Raw genomic sequence first — 21,562 nt, 5'->3', positions numbered from 1 at the left:
AAAGATGAAACAGATGGAGAGATATACCATGTTCTTGGATTGGAAGATTCAATATTGTGAAAATGACTGTACTACCCAAAGCATTCTACAGATTCAATGCAATCCCTATCAAACTACGAATGGCATTTTTTACAGAACTAGAACAAAAAACTTCACAATTTGTATGGAAACACAAAAGACCCCGAATAGCCAAAGCAATCTTGAGAAAGAAAAATGGAGCTGGAGGATCAGGCTCCCTGACTTCAGACTATACTACAAAGCTTCAGTAATCAAGACAGTATGGTACAGGCACAAAAACAGAAGTACAGATCAATGGAACAGGATAGAAAGCCCAGAGATAAACCCACACACCTGTGGTCAACTAATCTATGACCAAGGAGGCAAGAATATACAACAGAGAAAAGACAGTCTCTTCAGTAAGTTGTGCTGGGAGAAATGGACAGGTCCATGTAAAAGAGTGAAATTAGAACACTCCCTAACACCATACACAAAAATAAACTCAAAATGGATTAGAGACCTAAATGTAAGACTGGACACTTTAAAACTCTTACAGGAAAACATAGGAAGAACACTCTTCGACATAAATCACAGCAAGATCTTTTTTGATCCACCTCCTAGAGTAATGGAAATAAAAACAGAAATAAACAAATGGGACTTAATGAAACTTGAGTATTTGCACAGCAAAGGAAACTACAAACAAAACGGTGGATGGATCTAGAGACTGTCATACAGAGTGAAGTAAGTCAGAAAGAGAAAAACAAATATCATATATTAACGCATATATGTGGAACCTAGAAAAATGGTACACATGAACTGGCTTGCAGGGCAGATATTGAGACACTGATGCAGAGAACAAACGTATGTACACCAAGGTGGGGAAATGGCGGGGCGGGGGCGTGGTGGTGGTGGGATGAATTCGGAGATTGGGATTGATAAATACACACTAATATGTATAAAATGGATAACTAATAAGAACCTGCTATATAAAAAAATAAATAAAATTAAATTTTAAAAAAAAGAACTCAAATGGACCACAGACATAAACATAAAATGCACAACTATAAAACCCCTACAGGATAACACAGGAGTGCACCCCAATGTTCATTGCAGCAGTATTTACAATAGCCAGGACATGGAAGCAAACTAAATGCCCATTGATAAATGAATGGATAAAGATGTGGTACATGTATACAATGGAATATTAATCAGCCATAAAAAGGAACGAAATTGGGTCATTTGTAGAGAGGTGGATGGATCTAGAGACTGTCATACAGAGTGAAGTAAGTCAGAAAGAGAAAAACAAATATCATATATTAACGCATATATGTGGAACCTAGAAAAATGGTACACATGAACTGGCTTGCAGGGCAGATATTGAGACACTGATGCAGAGAACAAACGTATGTACACCAAGGTGGGGAAATGGCGGGGCGGGGGCGTGGTGGTGGTGGGATGAATTCGGAGATTGGGATTGATAAATACACACTAATATGTATAAAATGGATAACTAATAAGAACCTGCTATATAAAAAAATAAATAAAATTAAATTTTAAAAAAAAGAACTCAAATGGACCACAGACATAAACATAAAATGCACAACTATAAAACCCCTACAGGATAACACAGGAGTTGAGAAAACCATAATTCAAAAAGAGTCATGTACCACAACGTTCATTGCAGCACTGTTTACAATAGCCAGGTCATGGAAGCAACCTAAGTGTCCACTGACAGATGAATGGATAAAGCAGATGTGGCACATATATACAGTGGAGTACTACTCAGCCATAAAAAGAAACGAAACTGAGTTATTTGTAGTGATGTAGTGGATGGACTTAGAGTCTGTCATACAAAGTGAAGTAAGTCAGAAAGAGAAAACCAAATACTGTATGCTAACGCATATATATGCAATCTAAAAGAAAAAATGGTTCAGATGAACCTAGGGGCAGGACAGGAATAAAGACAGAGATGTAGAGAATGGACTTGAGGACACGGGGAGGGGGAAGGGTAAGCTGGGACGAAGTAAGAGAGTGGCATTGACATATATACACTACCAAATGTAAAATAGATAGCTAGCTGCATGGCACAGGGAGATCAGCTCGGTGCTTTGCGACCACCTAGAGCGGTGGGATAAGGAGGGTGGGAGGGAGATGCAAGAGGGAGGGGATATGGGGATATAGGTATGCATATAACTGATTCACTCTGTTATACAGCAGAAACTAACACAACACTGTAAAGCAATTATACTCCAATAAAGATGTTAAAAAAAAAAAAGATAACATAGGAGAAAACTCAAATGACCTTGAATATGGCAATGACTTTTAGATACACTGCCAAGAGGCATGATCCATAAAATAAACAACTGATAAGCTAGACTTCATTAAAATTTTCTGCTATGCAAAAGACAATATCAAGAGAATGAAAAGACAACCCACATACTGGAAGAAAATATTTGCAAAAGACACATCTGATAAAGCACTTGTATCCAAAATATACAAAGCACTCAAATTAAATAATAAAAAAATATACACCACAATTTAAAAGGGGCAAAAGATCTGAACAAACACCTCAAAGAAAATATACAGATGGAAAATAAGCATACGAAAAGGTGTTTAACATCATATGTCTTTAGAGAATTGCAAATTAAAACAACAATGAGCTACCACTATACACCTGTTAGAATGGCCCAAATCCAAAACACTGACAATATCAAATGCTGGTGAAGATATGGAACTTTCACTCATTGCTAGTGGGAATGCAAAGTGGTAGAGTCACTTTGGAACAGTTTGGCAGTTACTTAAAAACTAAACATACTTTTACTACATGATCCATAATCATATCCCTTGATATTTATCCAAAGGAAGTGAAAACTTATGCCTACACAAAAATCTGCACATGCATGTTATTAGCAGCTTTATTCACAACTGACAAAACTTGGTATCAACTAAAATTTCCTTCAGTAGGTGAATGGATAAATAAAGTGTGGTACATCCAAACAATGGAATATTATTCAGTGCTAAAAAGAAATGAGCCATCAATACATGAAAAGACATAGAGGAAACTTTAATGTGTATTACTAAGCAAAAGAAGCCAATCTGAAAGGCTATATTCCAACTATAGGACATTCTGGAAAAGACAAAACTAGGGACACTAAAAAGATTAGTTGTTGCCAGAGGTTAAGGGGGAGGGAGGCAGGACAGGCAGAGTACACAGATTTTTAGGGCAGTGAAACTATTCTGTATGATACTAGAATGGTGGAGGTAGGTCATTATACATGTGTCCAAACCCACAGAATGTACAACACCGAGTGTGAACAAACCCCCTAATGTAAACTATGGCCTTTGGGTAGTAAGGACATGTCAATATAGGTTCAACTGTAACAATGTACCCTGTGATAAAAGATGTCAATAGTGGAGGAGGCTGTGGGTGTATGGGGAACACAGCATGGGAATTCTCTGTACTTACTGCTCAATTTTGCTGTGAACCTAAAAGTTCCCTAAATTATATACTTTACTAATTTTACAAAAAAGTTAATAAAGGTGTTTTTATTATAATTAAGTATACACATTAGTGGAAAACCACTAGAAAATTATGAACTAAGAATAATATGGCTTATGGAAAAGTAAGGATATGAATAATCCACTCAAAACCTATCCAACTTTATACCAGATCACTAATGAAGACAGTAACCACGGAGTAAGTTGAACATTCTGGGCAGGCAGCCATGGTTGATATTAAATACAGCCAAAATGCTGGTGTCGCTTTGATCAGAGCAGGTCTGGTGGGTGTTGAGATGATGAAGGTAGAACTCTGCAATACAGGGACTGCCATGCAGATGGGCAGGAGGCAATATAACCTGCCATGAATTGAAAACCACTAGCAGAGGAAGTGCATCTCTCAAGGAAGGACAGGCACTCCTAATTTTCTTTAAATGAAGCTTGAAGAGGCTTCTGCTGCCAATGCAGTAGGAGAGCCTAGGTCTTTTTTACAGCCTGCCAAAAACTAATTTTACCCCCATTATTCTAACTCCCCTTGCCTAGAAAACAAAACAAAACAAAGCCACAGAGGAACCAGTGAGACTTGAAAACTATGCTGACATTGTTCTCCTATTTATCATTTGTGTATGAGCACATTTGCACTACAGAAACATGTTTTGCAGCACGACAAGCTGTAGTTGAACCTCTAGATGAAATTAAGCAGACAGAGAAGCCTGAAGCCGAAGAGTTTTAATTTCTACATTTAATCAGATGTTTTCAGCCTTTATACCTACTTTCTCTAAGTGTCATACAATCACTCATTCTGGAGAAAGCCTTTCTTCCCTTCATTTCTATGACAATATCCCACACCACCTCCCATTCTCCTTCACAAGCTGTGCTCTTCTACTACCCTGTAGAACACTACTGTTCCTGTCTTTACTTCTGAATCCCATTTTCTTCACTCCCTGCAACACCAGATCATGCCCAAGGACCTCTACCCAGGAATCCAACCTCATTCTTCATCTCAGTCCCAAATTTATAATACATAAGCTGAACCCATTATTTTTCTTTTCTAAACCTACTCCTAATAGAGTAGTCTCTATCCTGGTCATTGACAGTGTAAACCAATCAACTTCCCCCATCTGAAACTAGGCAATTATCTCTCTCACCACATTAATGTCACTACATCTAGCCCATGCTTGGTCACACAGATGTTTAATAAGTACTCTTCCTTTCATCCTGACCAACATTGTTTTAAAATTCAGGTATTCACTTAACTTTTAGATTATTGAGATAGCCCTCCAGACTGTTTCCCTGTCTCCAATACCATCCATCTTAAATCCAGTCTCTATTATGCCACTGGAATAACCAAACTAAGATATCTGGGTGAGTGAAAGAGGATGCTATTAATAATTATGCTAATTCAACAGACACTGACTGGAATTATCCCTAAATTGGAGACAAATGGAGCCCTTACTTCTCAAGCCTTTGATACAACTTGACCCCTGTTTACCTCTTCAACCACATCTCTTACCACTACTCTTCTCTCATTATATACTTCATCCTTACAGAATAATTTGTAGTTTTCCAAATGATTACCTCCTTTCTTGCCTTTAAGCCTGTCTGCATGCAGTATACTATGCCTCAAACACTATTCTGCTACCTCCTTCTTCTGGCTATTTTCTTTTAATCCATCAGGTTCTTGGATTAGATATCCCTTCCTATGGGAAGCTTGACCTGACCTTTGGAAGGCTAGTTCATATGTTCTTAGTATGGGTTCTCATAGCTCTTCAAATATATCCCTCTTGGGCACCTCTAACATACGGCAATTGTCTGATGTTTATCTGTGCTCCTCATTAGATTGTACACACTATGAGGGAAAGACCAACTTCTTTCACGTATTACTAGAGCCTAAATTGTGCCTTAGCCTTATCCATAGTAAACATAATTTTTGAAGAAATGGATAAACATGTTTTTTGATATAGTCTCCCTTTGTGAACTTCAAGTTCCATGAAGACAGAAACTGTTCTTCACTTCTGTGGGCCCAGTATTTAACACATTAGGTGTTTATGTTCTGTTCAATAAGTTCCTTTGCAAAGGTGGAACTCATTTATAAAATGTTCATTAGAACCAAAGGACTTGGTAGTAGAAAAAAATAGCTGAAGGAAAAAGGAATAGAAAAAAATGATATAAATGGGAAGAAAAAAGGAATGATGCATCAATAAAGCTTGAAAAGAATAACCATTATTTAACTGGTCTTTCTAAAGAAGAATTCTCTTTCTTCTTCAGTTTTTAACAAAAGGAAAAAGGGTCTTTCACATTTGGGTTTTTTCCATGCAAGCCTGTTAACCACAGGTTAAAATTTTGGTTTAAGGCATTATAAGTACAAATTACTCCTTGGTTCTACCAATTCTACTACTGAAACAACCTAGGAAGTTTGGATTTTAGGATAAAGACCTGGTTCTCATTTTCTGCCTATCAGACTTAGCAATGTCTAGTTCATTTTGATTGTAAGGTTATTCAAAGTTTTTAATGGGCAAATAGAAGTTACTTCTCAATAATGTTTTTCATCTATAAATTAATTAAAAAGTCATTTTATTTCAAAAATATGCTTTTTAAACCTAGAATATACAGAATAGTAAAAGTATAGTTCCCTTTAAAAAAATTTATTTATTTTATTTATTTATTTTTGGCTGAGTTGAGTCCTTATTGCTGCACGTGGGCTTCCTCTAGTTGCGGTGAGCAGGGACTACTCTTCGTTGCGGTGCGTGGGCTTCTCATTGCGGTGGCTTCTCCCATTGCAGAGCACAGGCTCTAGGTGCACAGGCTCCAATAGCTGTGGCTCGCAGGCTCTGGAGCACAGGCTCAGCAGTTGTGGCACATGGGCTTAGTTGCTCCGCAGCATGTGGGATCTTCCCGGACCAGGGCTTGAACCCGTGTCCCCTGCATTGGCAGGTAGATTCTTAACCACTGCGCCACCAGGGAAGCCCACCCTTTTAAAAATATACTAGGAAATTAAGATGAACAAGTTATGGACCCCAAAAATGTGCACATACAAAATGTTGTGCACAAAAAATAATGTTCATAAATCCAAGAAAAAAATTCCTTTGTTGCTCTTCACAGAAATAGAACAACCCTAAAAAGACCCTGGACAGCCAAAGCAATACTGAGAAAAAAGAACAAAACCAGAGGCATTACACTTCTAGATTCCAAACTACACTACAAAGCCATAGTAATAAAAACAGTTTGGTACTGGTACAAAAATAAACACATTGACCAATGAAACACAACAGAGAGCCCAGAATTAAATGCCAGAATACAAGGTCAACTAATATTCAACAAGGAGCCAAGAATACTCAATGGGTATGGTGCTGGGAAAACTGGAGAAACACATGCAGAACAATGAAACTGGACCCCTATCTCATATCACTCATAAAAATTAACTCGAAATGGACCAAAGACTTAAACATAAGACCCAATACCATAAAACTGCTAGAAGAAAATATAGGGAAGAAGCTCATCAATATTTGTCTTGGCAATGATTTTGACATGATGCCAAAAGGACAAACAACAAAAGCAAAACTCAACAAATGAGACTAATCAAACTCAAAAGCTTCTGTACAGCAAAAGAAACAGTTAACAGAATGAAAAGACAATCTATAGAATGGGAGAACATTTTGCAAACCCTGTATCATATAAGGTGTTAATATCCAAAATATATAAAAAACTCATTCAAGTCAACAAAAAACAATCTATTAAAAAATAGGCAGAGGAACCAAATAGACGTTTTTCCAAAGAAGACATCAAAATGGCCAACAGACACATGAAAAAATGCTCAACATCGTTAATCATTAGGGAAATGCAAATCAAAACCAAAATGAGATCTTACCTCCCACCTATTAGAATGGCTATCATAAAGAAGACAAAAGGGCTTCCCTGGTGGCGCAGTGGTTGAGAGTCTGCCTGCTGATGCAGGGGGCACGGGTTTGTGCCCTGGTCCGGGAGGATCCCACATGCCGTGGAGTGGCTGGGCCCGTGGGCCATGGTCGCTGAGCCTGCGCGTCTGGAGCCTGTGCTCCACAACGGGAGAGGCCACAGCAGTGAGAGGCCCGCGTACCGCACGAAAAAAAAGAAGACAAAAGACAACAAGTGCTGATGAGGATGTGGTGGAAAGGGAACCCTTAAACTTGGTTGGTGGGAATGTAAATTGGCGTGGCCACTACAGAAAACAATATGAAGGCTCCTCAAAAAAATAAAAGACAAATCTACCATGTGATCCAGCAATTCCATCTCTGGGCATATACCCAAAGGAAATGAAAACAGGATTTCTACAAGATACATGCACCCCCCCATGGTTACTGCAGCATTATTCACAACAGCCAAGGTATGGAAACAGCCCAATGCCCATCAACAGATGAATTGACAAAAGATGTAACACACAATGGAATATTACTCAGCCATGAGAAAGGAGGATATCTTCCATTTGAGACAACATGGATAGACCTTGAGCACATTTTGCTAAGTGAGACAAATCAGAGAAAGGCAAGTATTGTATGATACCATTTATATGTGGAATCTAAAGAAGTTAAACCTGTAAAAAACATAAGAGTACCTCTTTACCAGGGATGGGCGGGGGGGAGCTCCCACAGGGGATAAGAGTGATGGTGTTTAAGGGTAAAACTTTAACAAGTAGTAAATATGCCATAAAAACCTAATGCACGGTGTAATGAATACAGGCAATTATATCATACTATATATAGTTATGTAATGTGATAAATACCACTACAATAGCGATCATATTACATACAAATGTATCAAAGTAACATGCCACACACCTTAAACTTACACCACATTACATGTCAAATCTGTTCAATGAAAAAGTGAAGAAGGGGGCTTCCCTGGTGGCGCAGTGGTTGGGAGTCCGCCTGCCAATGCAGGGGACGTGGGTTCGTGCCTCGGTCCGGGAAGATCCCACATGCCGTGGAGCGGCTGGGCCTGTGAGCCATGGCTGCTGAGCCTGCAAGTCTGGAGCCTGTGCTCCACAGCAGGAGAGGCACAACAGTGAGAGGCCCGCGTACCGCAAAAAGAAAAAAAAAAAAAAAGTGAAGAAAAATAAAAACACTATTCACATGCCAAAAAAATTCCTTCACTAAAGAAAATTTTATTATCTTATTAGTTGTTTCTCCTAAACTTTTGCTGTTTTATCCACTCTCTGTATCAAACTCCTGGAAAAAAGTTTATCTTATATATTTATCATATCCATTTAGTACTAAGGGTTTTCCTTGTATTTCCTTTTATTAATTGCACTTATCTTTTAAAATGAATTTCTCAACAATATTTTAATTCCCCACATAATTGAAAATTCTTCTAATATTTTTAGCAGCCCATTTTCCTTACCTTTCCAGATATTTCTATCTGTCCTTGCAGACTGACTTAGAGAGCCCTCTTCTGGCCTGATGCTGTGTCAAAAAACATTTTCTTCAGCTTGCAGATAACGTAAGTTTTAAATGCTTTTGGTAATATAATAATAATTGTGTAACTCAAGTAAAACCTTTATTCAGAATAATAAAGTTATAAGGAGAAACTGCATGGTTCTATTAAAATACCTTTATCAAAGCAACTTATACTACTTAAGTAGTATGGAAATACCACTTTCGAATAACTGTACACTATTAATCTCAGTATGACAGAGCCTTGCTATCATGTGATGGAACTTGAAGATGAAACCACATGATAACAAGGTACTTGATACATTAGTAACTGAAGTATGATAAAAAAGCTGGAATCTCTGTTAAGTGCCTCTGCCTCAAATAAGTCTGATAGTTATTTGGTCTTTAATATGTCCTGATTTTAATATAATAATGCCTTTAATAAAACTACAAGTATGAAAATATAATGGGGGAAAAAATTCCACTTAAATTGATTTTTTTTAATTCTAGGAATAAAGATGTTAATGAAAGTGACCAAACAGAAGTACATACCACCATTAAGTAATCTGCCAATAGTTTTTCATCTTTTTGTAAATAAACAAGCCAATTATAAAGTTTACATAGAAATATATAAAAACAAATATTAAGGACAATTCTTAAAAACAGTAATAATTTGAGAAAGTAGTCCTTCCGGCCATATAAATTTTGTTATGAGAAGTCATAGATCCTATGTCTGTGTTCCCATTAGACTGTACCCTCAAGGACAAAACCAATCTCGTTCACATTGCTATTCCTAGCACCTAGACAATGCCTAATCTATAGGAATCATAATAAATTTTAAAGGATTGCGTAAATGTGTTTAACCTATATAGTCTCTCCCTTTATAGTTTGAGATTCATGAAGGCAGGAACTATTTTTCACTTTTGTGACCTCAGAATTTAGCACAGTGGATGTTTAATAATTGTTTGTTAAATGTGTTCATTTCCAAAATGGTTATTTATAAAATACTCATCAGAATTAGAGAGACTTCATGGTAGAAAAAAATAAAGGAAAAAAATGAGAAAATGATATAAATAGAATGAAAATATTATGACAATTCAGAAAATGCATTTTCAAATCAAATTATATGTAAAAGAAATTAACTTTTTTCCATTAAAGTGTTCATAAAATCCATAAGCAAAAAAACCAATACAGAAAAAATAAGCAAAAAATTACGAAAAAACAATTCACAGAAAAAGAAACATGAATGGGTCTTATATATAAAAAGAAGTTCCACATCAGTCTTAGGAGAAATACATATTAAATCCATATGGAGAAAACAAAAAAAAAGATCTCAAATCAACAACGTAACTTTACAACATAAGGAACTGGAAAAAGAAGAACAAACTAAATCCAAAGCTATCAGAAGGAAGAAAATAAAGATTAGAGCAGAGATAAATGAAATAAAGAATAGAAAAATAATAGAGAAAATAAATGAAACCAAAAGTTGGTTCTTTGAAAAGAACAAAATTAACAAACCTTTTGCTAGATGTCCTAAGAAAAAAAGAAGATTCAAATTACTAAAATCAGAAATTTAAATGGAGACAATATCAATTCTATCAAAAAAAGGATTATAAAAGAGTAGTATAAAGAATTAACTGTTCAACAAATTGGAAAAACTAGATGAAATGGCGAATTCCTAGAAGCAGAACCTACTAACACTAAATCATGAAGAAGTAGAAAATCTGAGTAGACCTAAAACTAGTAAGGAGATTGAATCAGTAATCAAAAATCTCCAAACAAACAAAAGCCCTAGCCCTGAACCTGATGGCTTCACTGGCAAATTCTACCAAACATTTAAAGAAGAACTAGGGCTTCCCTGGTGGCGCAGTAGTTGCGCGTCCGCCTGCCGATGCAGGGGAACCGGGTTCGCGCCCCGGTCTGGGAGGATCCCACGTGCCGCGGAGCGGCTGGGCCCGTGAGCCATGGCCGCTGGGCCTGCGCGTCCGGAGCCTGTGCTCTGCAACGGGAGAGGCCACAGCAGAGGAAGGCCCGCATACCACAAAAAAATAAAAAATAAAAAAAATTTAAAAAAAAATAAAGAAGAACTAATATCTATCTTTCTCAAACTTTTCTAAAAACTGAAAGAGGATGGAACACTTGAGGTCTGAGGTCAGCATTATTCGGATACCAAAGCCAGATGAAGACACTCCAAACTACAGACCAACAACCCTTTTGAACATTGATATAAAAATCCTCAACAAAATATTAGCAAACTGAATTTAGCAGTACATAAAAAGGATTATACTCCATGACTAAGTGGGATTTATTCCTGGAATGTAAGGATGGTTTAACATTCAAAAATCAATCAATGCTACTATACAGCACAAAAAGAGCATGAAAGAAAAAAGAAAAACAATCATCTCAACTGAGGCTGAAAAGAGCATGTAGCAAAATGTGACACCCTTTTATGATAAAAACACACAAAAAGCTAGGAAAAGAAGAAAACTACTCAACATAATAAAAGCTATATAGAAAAAACCCACAGCAAGCATCATACTCAATGGTGAAAGACTGAGAGCATTTCCTCTAAGATCAGGAAAAAGGATTCCCACTTACAACACTTCTACCGAAGAGAGTACTGGAAGTTCTAGCTAGAGCAATTAGGCAAGAAAAAGAAGTTAAAGGCATCCAAATTGAAAAGGAAGATGTAAAATTATCACTGTTCACAGATGATATGATCATACACATTCTTTAGCAATAAATAATGGATTCAGGGACTTCCCTGGTGGCGCAGTGGATAAGACTCCACGCTCCCAATGTAGGCACCCCAGGTTTGATCCCTGATCAGGGAACTAGATCCCACGTGCATGCTGCAACTAAGAGTTTACATGCCACAACTAAGGAGCCCGCCTGCCACAACTAAGACCCAGTGCAACCAAATAAATAACTAAATAAATATTTTTAAAAAAATGTATCTCCACCCTCCTGGGTTTAAGCTGGAGAAATTAAAAAAAAAAAAAGAATGGATTCAGCAAAGTATCAGAATATAAAAGTTAATACAGAAAATTTAATTGCATCTCTACACAAATAATAAATGATCTGAAGAGGAAATTATGAAAAGAATTCCATCTACAATAGTATCAAGAAGAATAAAATACTTAAGATGTAACTTAGCCGAAGAAGTAAAAGAACTGTAAAATGAAACTAAAAAACACTGCTGAAAGAAACTGAAGATGACACAAATAAATGGAAATATATCCCATGCTCATGGACTGAAAAACTTAATATTGTTAATGTCAATACTACTCAAAGTGATCTACATATTCAAATGCAATCCCTATCAAAATCCCAATAACATATTTTTTGCATAAATAGAAAAACCCACCCTAAAATTCATATAGAATCTCAAGGGACTACAAATAACCAAAACAATCTTGAAAAAGGGGGGACAGAGGAGGACTTATACTCTGTGATTTCAAAACTTTCTACAAAGCTACAGTAATCAAAACAGTGTGGTACTGGCATAAGGAGAGACATATATAGACCAATGGAATAGAACAGAGAACCCAGAAATAAACCCTCACATATATGGTCAAATGACTTTTGACAAGGTACCAAGACAATTCAATGGGGAAAAGATTGTCTTTTCAACAAATGATGCTGGGAAAACTGGATATCCACATGCAAAAAGAATGAAGTTGGACTCTTACCTAACACCATATACAAGAATTAACTTGTAAGGGATCTAAGATCTAAATGTAAGACCTAAAACTATAAAACTCTTAGAAGAAAACATGTGGCAAAAGCTTCATGACACTGGATTTGGTAATGATTTCTTGGTTATGACACCAAAGACACAGGCAATAAAAGAAAAGTAGACAAATCACACTTCATGAAAATTTAAAAATCTTGTGCATGAAAAGACACAAAGGACTATCAATAGAATAAGAAGGCAACCCACAGAATGAGAAAAAATATTTGCAAATCATATATCTGACAAAGGATTAATATCCAGAATAGAGAATCTCTAAAACTCAATAAAGAAAAACACAAAAAGTCCAATTTAAAAATGGGCAAAGGACTTGAATAGACCTTTCTCCAAAGAAGATACAGAAGTAGCCAATAAGCACATGAAGATGCTCAACATCATTAATCATTAGGAAAATGCAAATCAAAATTACAATGAGATATCATCAGGATGGTTACTATCAAAAACCAGAAAATAACAAGTGTTGGTGACAATGTGGAGAAACTAGAACACTTGTACACTGTTGGTGGGAATGCAAAATGGTACCTCCACTGTGGTAAAACGGTGTGGCAGTTCCTCAAAAAATTAAACAGAATTACCATATGATCCAGCAATTCCATTTCTGGGTATATACTCAAAAGAAATGAAAGCAGGGTCTCAAAGAGATTATTTGTACACCCATGTTCAAATACATAATATAAAAAATGTTCATAGCAGCATTATTCACTATAGCTAAAATGTGGATTCAGCCCAAGTGTCCAGTGAAAGATGAGGGGAAAAGCAAAATGTGGTATACATAAAATGGGATATTATTCAGCCTTAAAAAGGAAGGAAATTCTGACACATGCTGCAAACAGGGATGAACCTTGAGGATATTATGCTAAGTGAAATATGTTAGTCACAAAAAAGACAAATACTGTATAATTCCATTTAACATGAGATACCTGGAGTAATAAAAATTATAGAGACATGAAGTAGAATGGTAGTTGCCAGGGGTCGGGGAGTGAAATGGTGAGTTATTGTTTAATGAGTACAGCGTTTCACTTTTCTAAGATTATGTACAATAGTCCCAAACTATAAACAACCCAAATTTTGACAAGTAGAGACAGGTTGAATAAATTATGCTGTCTCTATAAAATGGGAAATCAAGCAGCTGTAAAAGCAAAGGAAAGGGATGCTGCCTATGTAATGATATGAAAATAATCACTGTATTTTATATAATTTTATATAATATTAAGGGAAAGAAGCAAGGTGTTGAATACTGTATTTATTTTGATACTTTTTGTGAAGGTAGGAGGATAAAATACATTTATATGTGTTTGTTGTGATATAAGTCAACTCTGGAAGGCTACACTAGAAACTGTTAATAGTAGCTCCTGTTTGTGTGGGGAAAAGGTGTGAACTGGAGATGGAAAACAGCACTTGGACATCTTTCACTACACATATAAATATCAACAATGTGAACAGATTATTAATTCCAAAAAATGTCCTAATCTTACGAGCTTAGTATATAATTTACATGTTTTACTAATAAATCAACTACAAAATCCTTTATAATCTTACCTGCAAACTAGCCACATAAGAATCCTCACAATTTACGTAATGTCCTAACATGGCATGTTGTGCTCGTAATTCATTATCCCTTATTCTTTCATGCAAGTGGGTAATTTGTTGCTTCTGCCTGCAAAACATAAGTTGAGGTACCACATTACAAGAAATATACTTTTCTAAGTGATAATTAAAAGCAGAACTTTCAGTATTCTAATTTGGCATAAGAGTTAAAAGTATGATCAATCTTAAAATTCATAATAGGAAATCTTTTTAAACCACAGTACCATGAGATATGTTAAATACAGAAAAAGTTTATACTGTAGAGTACTTCTGACACTTTAAAGAACATAATCTTTTGTAGAATACTCTTCTTAGATTCTAACAAAGTCATGCTTTGCTCTCTTTCTTCTTGTTGCCTAACATAAAAACTGTTTCAGTCTCAGTCTGGAATGTCTTTACCTTAATATTATTATTTCCATTCGTCCAAATTCTGTTCAACACTTAATACCAATTGAAGCTTCTGAAAATTTCATTGTCAGGGTGAGAGGTATTTTTATAAATATCATCTAGCTCAACTGCTGTACTATGCCTGCATCTTATCTACAACATTCAGGTTGCATAAACATCACCAACGATGGAGAACTCACATGGTGGCAGATTTGCATCTCTGGATAGCTCTGAAATTTCATTTTAATATAACCTCATGCTGGAACGAGACACACTGAAGTTCAAGTATTTCCTCAGTGGATCATAGCTTATTTTAATCAAATTATTTAACTTTTGTGAATATGTATCCTTAAACATTTGAAAACCATTATGTGCCAGGCAACATGCTAAGACCTTTATATGTATTATCATTAATCTTCAAAAATTTAATAACAAGTCTCATACTAAGGTTATGAGAGAGTGAGAGCAAAAGAGAGCAAGGGCACGTGCTTTCAAGGAATAATAAGGATACATGTGGGTAAACAAATAGCTTGATGTTTTCCAAAATTACTTACAAAATAACTTTTGGAGCAAGTTCAGACTGCATCAAAGAGCTTATCGTATTCAGAGCTGTTTTTATTTGTTTTTCAGATATGCTATCCTTTAAGAACATCCACACAGAAAACATCAAACAAGAAACAGATAAGTTAGGAGAGATTAGTCACATAGTACTTTTCAAATAATGTAAAACTTTACAAAGAAAACTAAACTTCCTCTTCCAGCCAAGATGGAGTAACAGGAACCAGTTTTGCCCTTCCCCTTGACATAATTACAAAATGGAACAAAATACAGGTAAGAAAGACTCTCAAGACACTGGACAACAGGCAATTAGTCACCGTGACTTCTGGGAGGTGGACAACAAATTATGTGAGTCCTAAGATTGCCAGAGATTACCATTTTAAGCCTAAGCCTCTGAACAGGGAAAGTGACCTCTCTGAGTTGATAAAACAAAGCTGGTAACCTGGAGAAACCAAGGCAGCTAGAGTTCACCGTGCAGAGCCACCCTTGAGTATTCAGTTGAGTGTTAACTAACGAATGCATGAAGAAACTACTTTAAGTGGGGAGGGGGCGTTGTGGGGTGGGGGTGGGGGATATGTTAGCCAAAAAGATGAGAAGAAACAGTGCCTTAGGCTCACATGGAGCCCGGAATTGTGCCTGTTCCCAAATGCCAGAGTGGAAAACTTCATAATTTACAGGGTATTAGTTAGCAGCAATTTCCAACTGAGGGCAATTTGGGGCTCAGAACAAAGCTCAAGAATACAAAAATAACGGCTTCCCTGGTGGCGCTGTGGTTAAGAATCCGCCTGCCAATGCAGGGGACACAAGTTCAAGCCCTGGTCCGGGAAGATCTCACATGCCGCGGAGTAACTAAGTCCATGCACCACAACTACGGAGCCTGCACTCCAGAGCCCATGCTCCACAACAAAAGAAGCCACCGCAATGAGAAGCCCGTGCACTGCAACAAAGAGTAGCCCCCACTCGCCGCAACTAAAGAAAGCCCGCGTGCAGCAACAAGACCCAACGCAGCCATAAATAAAAATAAACAAAATAAATAAATTTTTAAAAAAAGAATACAAAAATATGTAACATCCAAAACAAGTTAAAATTCATAATGCCTGGCATCTCAAAGAAGCAGGAAAATATGACCCACAATAAGGTGAACAGCCAATCAACTGAAAGTGAGCTAGAACTGACACAAATGACAGAATTAATAGTGAAGGACACTAAATCAATTATTGTAACTATTTTCATATGTTCAAGAAACTAGAAGAAAGACATAATATGTTAAGTAGAGACATGGAAGACATAAATATTATCCTGAATGGGATTAGGGCAGATGAGAATTTGCCGAAGAAAAGATTAGGGAATTTGAAGACATATCAATAGAAATGATCCAAAAAGAAACAGAAAAAAAAGACAAATATGAAACAAAACAAACAAAACAAAAACTCAGAGAATCAATGAGTTGTGGCTTTCTTTAAAAGGCCAAATATATGTGTAATTAGAATCCCTATAGGGGAGGTGAGGGGAGGAGGAATGAGCAAGAAAAAGTATTTGTAGAAAACTGGCCAAATTTTTTCCAAATCTGCTGAGAATGACACACCCACAGATCCAAGAAGACCAAAGAAGCCAAAGCACAAATAACAAAAAGAAAACTAAACCAAGGAACATCCTAATCAAATGACTTAAAATCAGTGATAAAGAGAAAATCCTAAGAGTAGTCAGAGGAAGAACAGTAAATGCGTTTAGGGAGTATAGCCTGAAAATACTCCCGAAGTATATTAAAAGGATGCTTTTACATTTAAAGGCAGACCTTGGAGATATTGCAGGTTTGGTTCCAGACCGCGGCAATAAACTGAATATTGCAAGAAAGCCAGTCACACGAATTTTTTGGTTTCCCAGTGCATATAAAAGTTATATTTACAGGGGCTTCCCTGGTGGCGCAGTGGTTGAGAGTCCGCCTGCCGATGCAGGGGACGCGGGTTCGTGCCCCGGTCCGGGAAGATCCCACATGCCGCGGAGCGGCTGGGCCCGTGAGCCATGGTGGCTGAGCCTGCGCGTCCGGAGCCTGTGCTCCGCAACGGGAGAGGCCACAACAGTGAGAGGCCCGCGTACCGCAAAAAAAAAAAAAAAAAAGTTATATTTACATTATACTGTAATCTATTGCATAATAGTATGTCTAAAAAAAGTCCATACCTTAATTTAAAAATATTTTATTACTAAAAAATACTGACTATCATTTGAGCCTTCAGCAATGTATACGTCTCTCATTTAATTACATGTGGAAGTAAAATCACATTATAATTTTGCTAGGTAAACTTTAAAAATCAGTGGTGGATTCTTTGGTATAGTGTGGATATTTTTTAATGGAATTTATATTAAATGTCCTTCTAACTCATCTGCTTTAGAAGCTAGGACTTATCATATTTCTAAAGCAAGGCCTAAGTGTACATATCATGGTTATTAAAAGTTATTAAAATTCCAACTTCACAGATATGATCAATTAACATATGATAGTTTGCTCATGGCAATTTGCAGAACATCTTTTACTTTGAGATGGACCCCATAATGCAAGAGTCATATTTATTCTCCATCACAAATGTTGAAGTAAGATTTGGTTACTTTTATCAGCTTATCTGAGTATTTAAATACAGTTTCAATAGTTTGTTTCTATCTATTTTGGCTGTTTACACCTAGGTATATAGCTTTATAAAATCAATTTCTAAATCTATTTTGTTTCAAGGCCAACTGCTACACTGTGTGAAATTTGATTCTGACACTAAACACCTTAAGTTAGCATCAGACTCCACAGCTTTAAGGGCATAATCCCCAACAAGAAAGCCTCATTTCAGATGTCAGACTCAAGTGGGATCCCCAGGCCATCCACACTTCTAACCAAATGGCTACAAATCTGGGGAGTTCCCAGAGTTTTTATTATAGAATTTCACTGTGTGGGCAAGATTGATTAAATCACTGAACTCACTCTCCAGCCTCCTCCTCTCCCTGGAGGTTGGACTGGCTCAAAAGTCCCAACCCTCTGATCACAGGGTTGGTCTCTATGGTAAATAGCCCTCATCCTGAAGCTGCTATCCAGGGCCCAAGAATCACCTCATTAGCATAAATGCAGGTGTGTTCCAGGGCTCATGAATAAAAAAGACATTCTAAAGATTTACAGTCTCCTTTCCAAGAACCAGAAACAATGGCTAGTCAGATTCTCTATTATTGGACAAGATCTTAAGAAGATTTGTAGATACTATACTGTAAATTGCTAGTAATGACAAAATGAGAATTCTCCTCTATACTGCCAGTATCATTTACTAATAGCATTAACTCAGCTGTCACCACAGAGGGTATAGGGTTTCCTCTCTCTGAATCTGGCTCCAGTGCACTGACTTACCCCTATATTTTATCTGTTCAATTCAGCGGCACAAGCTATGCAATTTCTAAGTGTAAACCATCATAAGAACTACTAGTATCAGCAACAGCATAGGTTAACCAACAACCTTAACCTCTTTTTCATTAAAATGAGGCTACTTCCTCTGCATGAATATTTAGTGAGTACCTACTATGAGTAATAAAATGTACATTACACTGTCTCTTCTGTGAAGAGATCAAAGTCAACTGAGGAAAGACAAGCACGTAAACATAACTATTACATATACAAAACATGTATAATGTGGCTACTATTTGCTGATGGCCACTATGCATCAGACAGTATTAGCGCTTTTTACATACATTTATTCATTTAATCCTCATGCTGTACAACTAGGTGGGAGAGGAGAGTTGCCTAGAAGAGTGATCTTCAAAAATCTCATTTTTTGCTTCAGTGGTGAAACTCCTTGTACCCAGGCAGATGAGAAGATCAATATGCAAAAGGTCAAGTACCCTATTCAGAATTACCTAAATGGTTAGTGTCAAATATAAAGCATTAGAAACCAGGTTTCCTCCTTTTTTTTCTGAGATGTTTTTGAAATTAACCTATTTGCTTTTTCTCACAAGATGGGGAACATTTAAGAACAGTTTCTTTGTTTTTTTAATTTAAAAAAATTTTTACTTTATATTGGAGTATAGTTGATTAACAATGTTATCTTAGTTTCAGGTGTACAGCAAAGTGATTCAGTTATACATATACATGTATCTATTCATTTTCAAATTCTTTTTCCATTTAGGTTATTACAGAATACTGAGCAGAGTTACCTGTGCTATATAGTAGGTCCTTGTTGGTCATCTATTTTAAATATAGCAGTGTGTACATGTCAATCCCAAACTCCCAGTCTATCCCTCCCCCCCGACCCTTCCCCACTGGTAACCATAAGAAGAACAGTTCCTATAGCAGTTATTTTTCCTTAACATTTTATCTGTTTTGACATAATTATCCAAAATCTATGAAAGCTACATGCATTGTAAAAAAAAAAAAAAAAAAAAAACACGTTTTTCTCATGCAATCATGAATAACTTGATATTTTCAGGAATAATATCCAGCATACAATTTTTAGTTAAGTGACTTAAAAGGTATCATCACCCACACTGTATTCCAAAGTAGAAAAGTTCAGCATCTTTACTCTCAGTTCCATCCAGGAAGAAACTAAATCCTGTCAATTCTGTCTCTGAAATAGTCTCTGCATGTGTTATCACCATTTTAAAGACCATTAGTCTAATCTGGTTCCTGGAAAAAAGATATACTATAATTTTGTTCTAATTTTCATCACTATATGTGTTATAAAGATCTTTATATATGAACATTTTTACTTTTAAATTCTGGTCATGTTGCTTTAGAAACAGGAGTTGCTACTTTTTCTTCCTCTGTTTTATATAATATCAAATGCATTAATTATCAAAAACTTTATAATAAGAATGTAAAATGTCAAAGATTATTTAAGACACTGGATGTGGTACATTGTTTACAAAAACATCCACAAGTATTCCCTTCCCTGTATTACTTATACTCCTTTATGATGTGATTTTGCTGTTCCTACTGTCCACAAGTGAAGTCTCCTGGCCTTGTGACCGATAAGAACATAGTGGAAGTGATTTTTTTTTTTTTTAAGCAGACTTTATTTTTTAGAGAAGTTTTAGGTTCCAGAGAAATTAAACTAAGGGTACAGGGATTCCCCATAGGGACTCTGTGCCAGTTCTGAGCCTAAGCTCCAAGAGAACGTGTGTGCTTCATTTTCTCCTTGAACTTCACCCTATGAACAAACCCTGGTTAGCATAGTGGAGGATGACAGACCCCCATGGAGCATACAGACCATCCAGGTAAGGCTAGCCTAGGCCAGCCAACTCCTACTTGACAATGTGGCTACCAAAGATCCATAAAGGAGACTAAAGAATCGGCCAAAAATGGGAAAAAGACCTAAATAGACAATTCTCCAAAGAAGACATACAGATGGCCAAAAGATACATGAAAAGATGCTCAACGCTGCTAATCATTAGAGAAATGCAACTTGAAACTACAATGAGATACCACCTCACACCAGTCAGAATGGTCATCATCAAAAAGTCTACAAATAATAAATGCTGGAAAGGGTGTGGAGAAAAGGGAACCCTCCTACACTGTTGGTGGGAATGTAAATTAGTACAGCCACCATGGAGGACAGTATGAAGGTTCCTTAAAAAACTAAAAATAGGGCTTCCCTGGTGGCGCAGTGGTTGCGTGTCCGCCTGCTGATGCAGGGGAACCGGGTTCGCGCCCCGGTTTGGGAGGATCCCACATGCCGCAAAGCGGCTGGGCCCGTGAGCCATGGCCGCTGAGCCTGCGCGTCCGGAGCCTGTGCTCCGCAACGGGAGAGGCCACAACAGTGTGAGGCCCGCATACCACAAAAAACAAAACAAAACAAAACAAAAAACTAAAAATAGAGAGCTACCATATAATCCTGCAATCCCACTCCTGGGTATATATCCACAGAAAACCATAAGCTGAAAAGACACATGCACCCTGATGTTCACTGCAGCACTATTTACAACAGCCAAGACACGGAAACAACCTAAATGTCCATCAACAGATGAATGGATAAAGAAGGTGTGGTACATATATACCATGGAATATTACTCAGCCATAAAAAAGAATGAAATAATGACATCTGCAGCAACATGGATGGACCTAGAGATTATTATACAAAGTGAAGTAAGTCAGACAGACAAAGACAAATATCATATGATATCACTTACATGTGGAATCTAAAAAAAATAATACAAATGAACTTATTTACGAAACAGAAACAGATTCACAGACATAGAAAACAAACTTATGGCTACCAAAGGGGAAAGATGGGGGAAAGGGATAAATTAGAAACTTGGGAGTAAATACACATACTACTATATATAAAATAGATAAACAACAAGAACCTACTGTATAGCACAGGGAACTATACTCAATATTTTTTAATAACCT

At 36.7% G+C, this 21,562-nt stretch overlaps 1 protein-coding gene across 1 annotated transcript in view; it reads right to left on the bottom strand.

Annotated features, from left to right (window-relative positions):
- CEP85L (centrosomal protein 85 like) overlaps window positions 1-21,562 on the bottom strand; it is a 222,563-nt gene that overhangs the window by 51,104 nt on the left and 149,897 nt on the right. The window contains 1 exon segment of the mRNA XM_024122643.3: window positions 14,197-14,314. Within this exon segment, the coding sequence (XP_023978411.2) occupies window positions 14,197-14,314 (118 nt within the window).

This window comes from Physeter macrocephalus, chromosome 10, assembly GCF_002837175.3.
Source record: "Physeter macrocephalus isolate SW-GA chromosome 10, ASM283717v5, whole genome shotgun sequence".
Classification (NCBI taxonomy): domain Eukaryota; kingdom Metazoa; phylum Chordata; class Mammalia; order Artiodactyla; family Physeteridae; genus Physeter; species Physeter macrocephalus.
The sequence above is the reverse complement of the archived record's forward strand: the minus strand, read 5'-3'. Positions and strand labels throughout refer to the sequence as shown.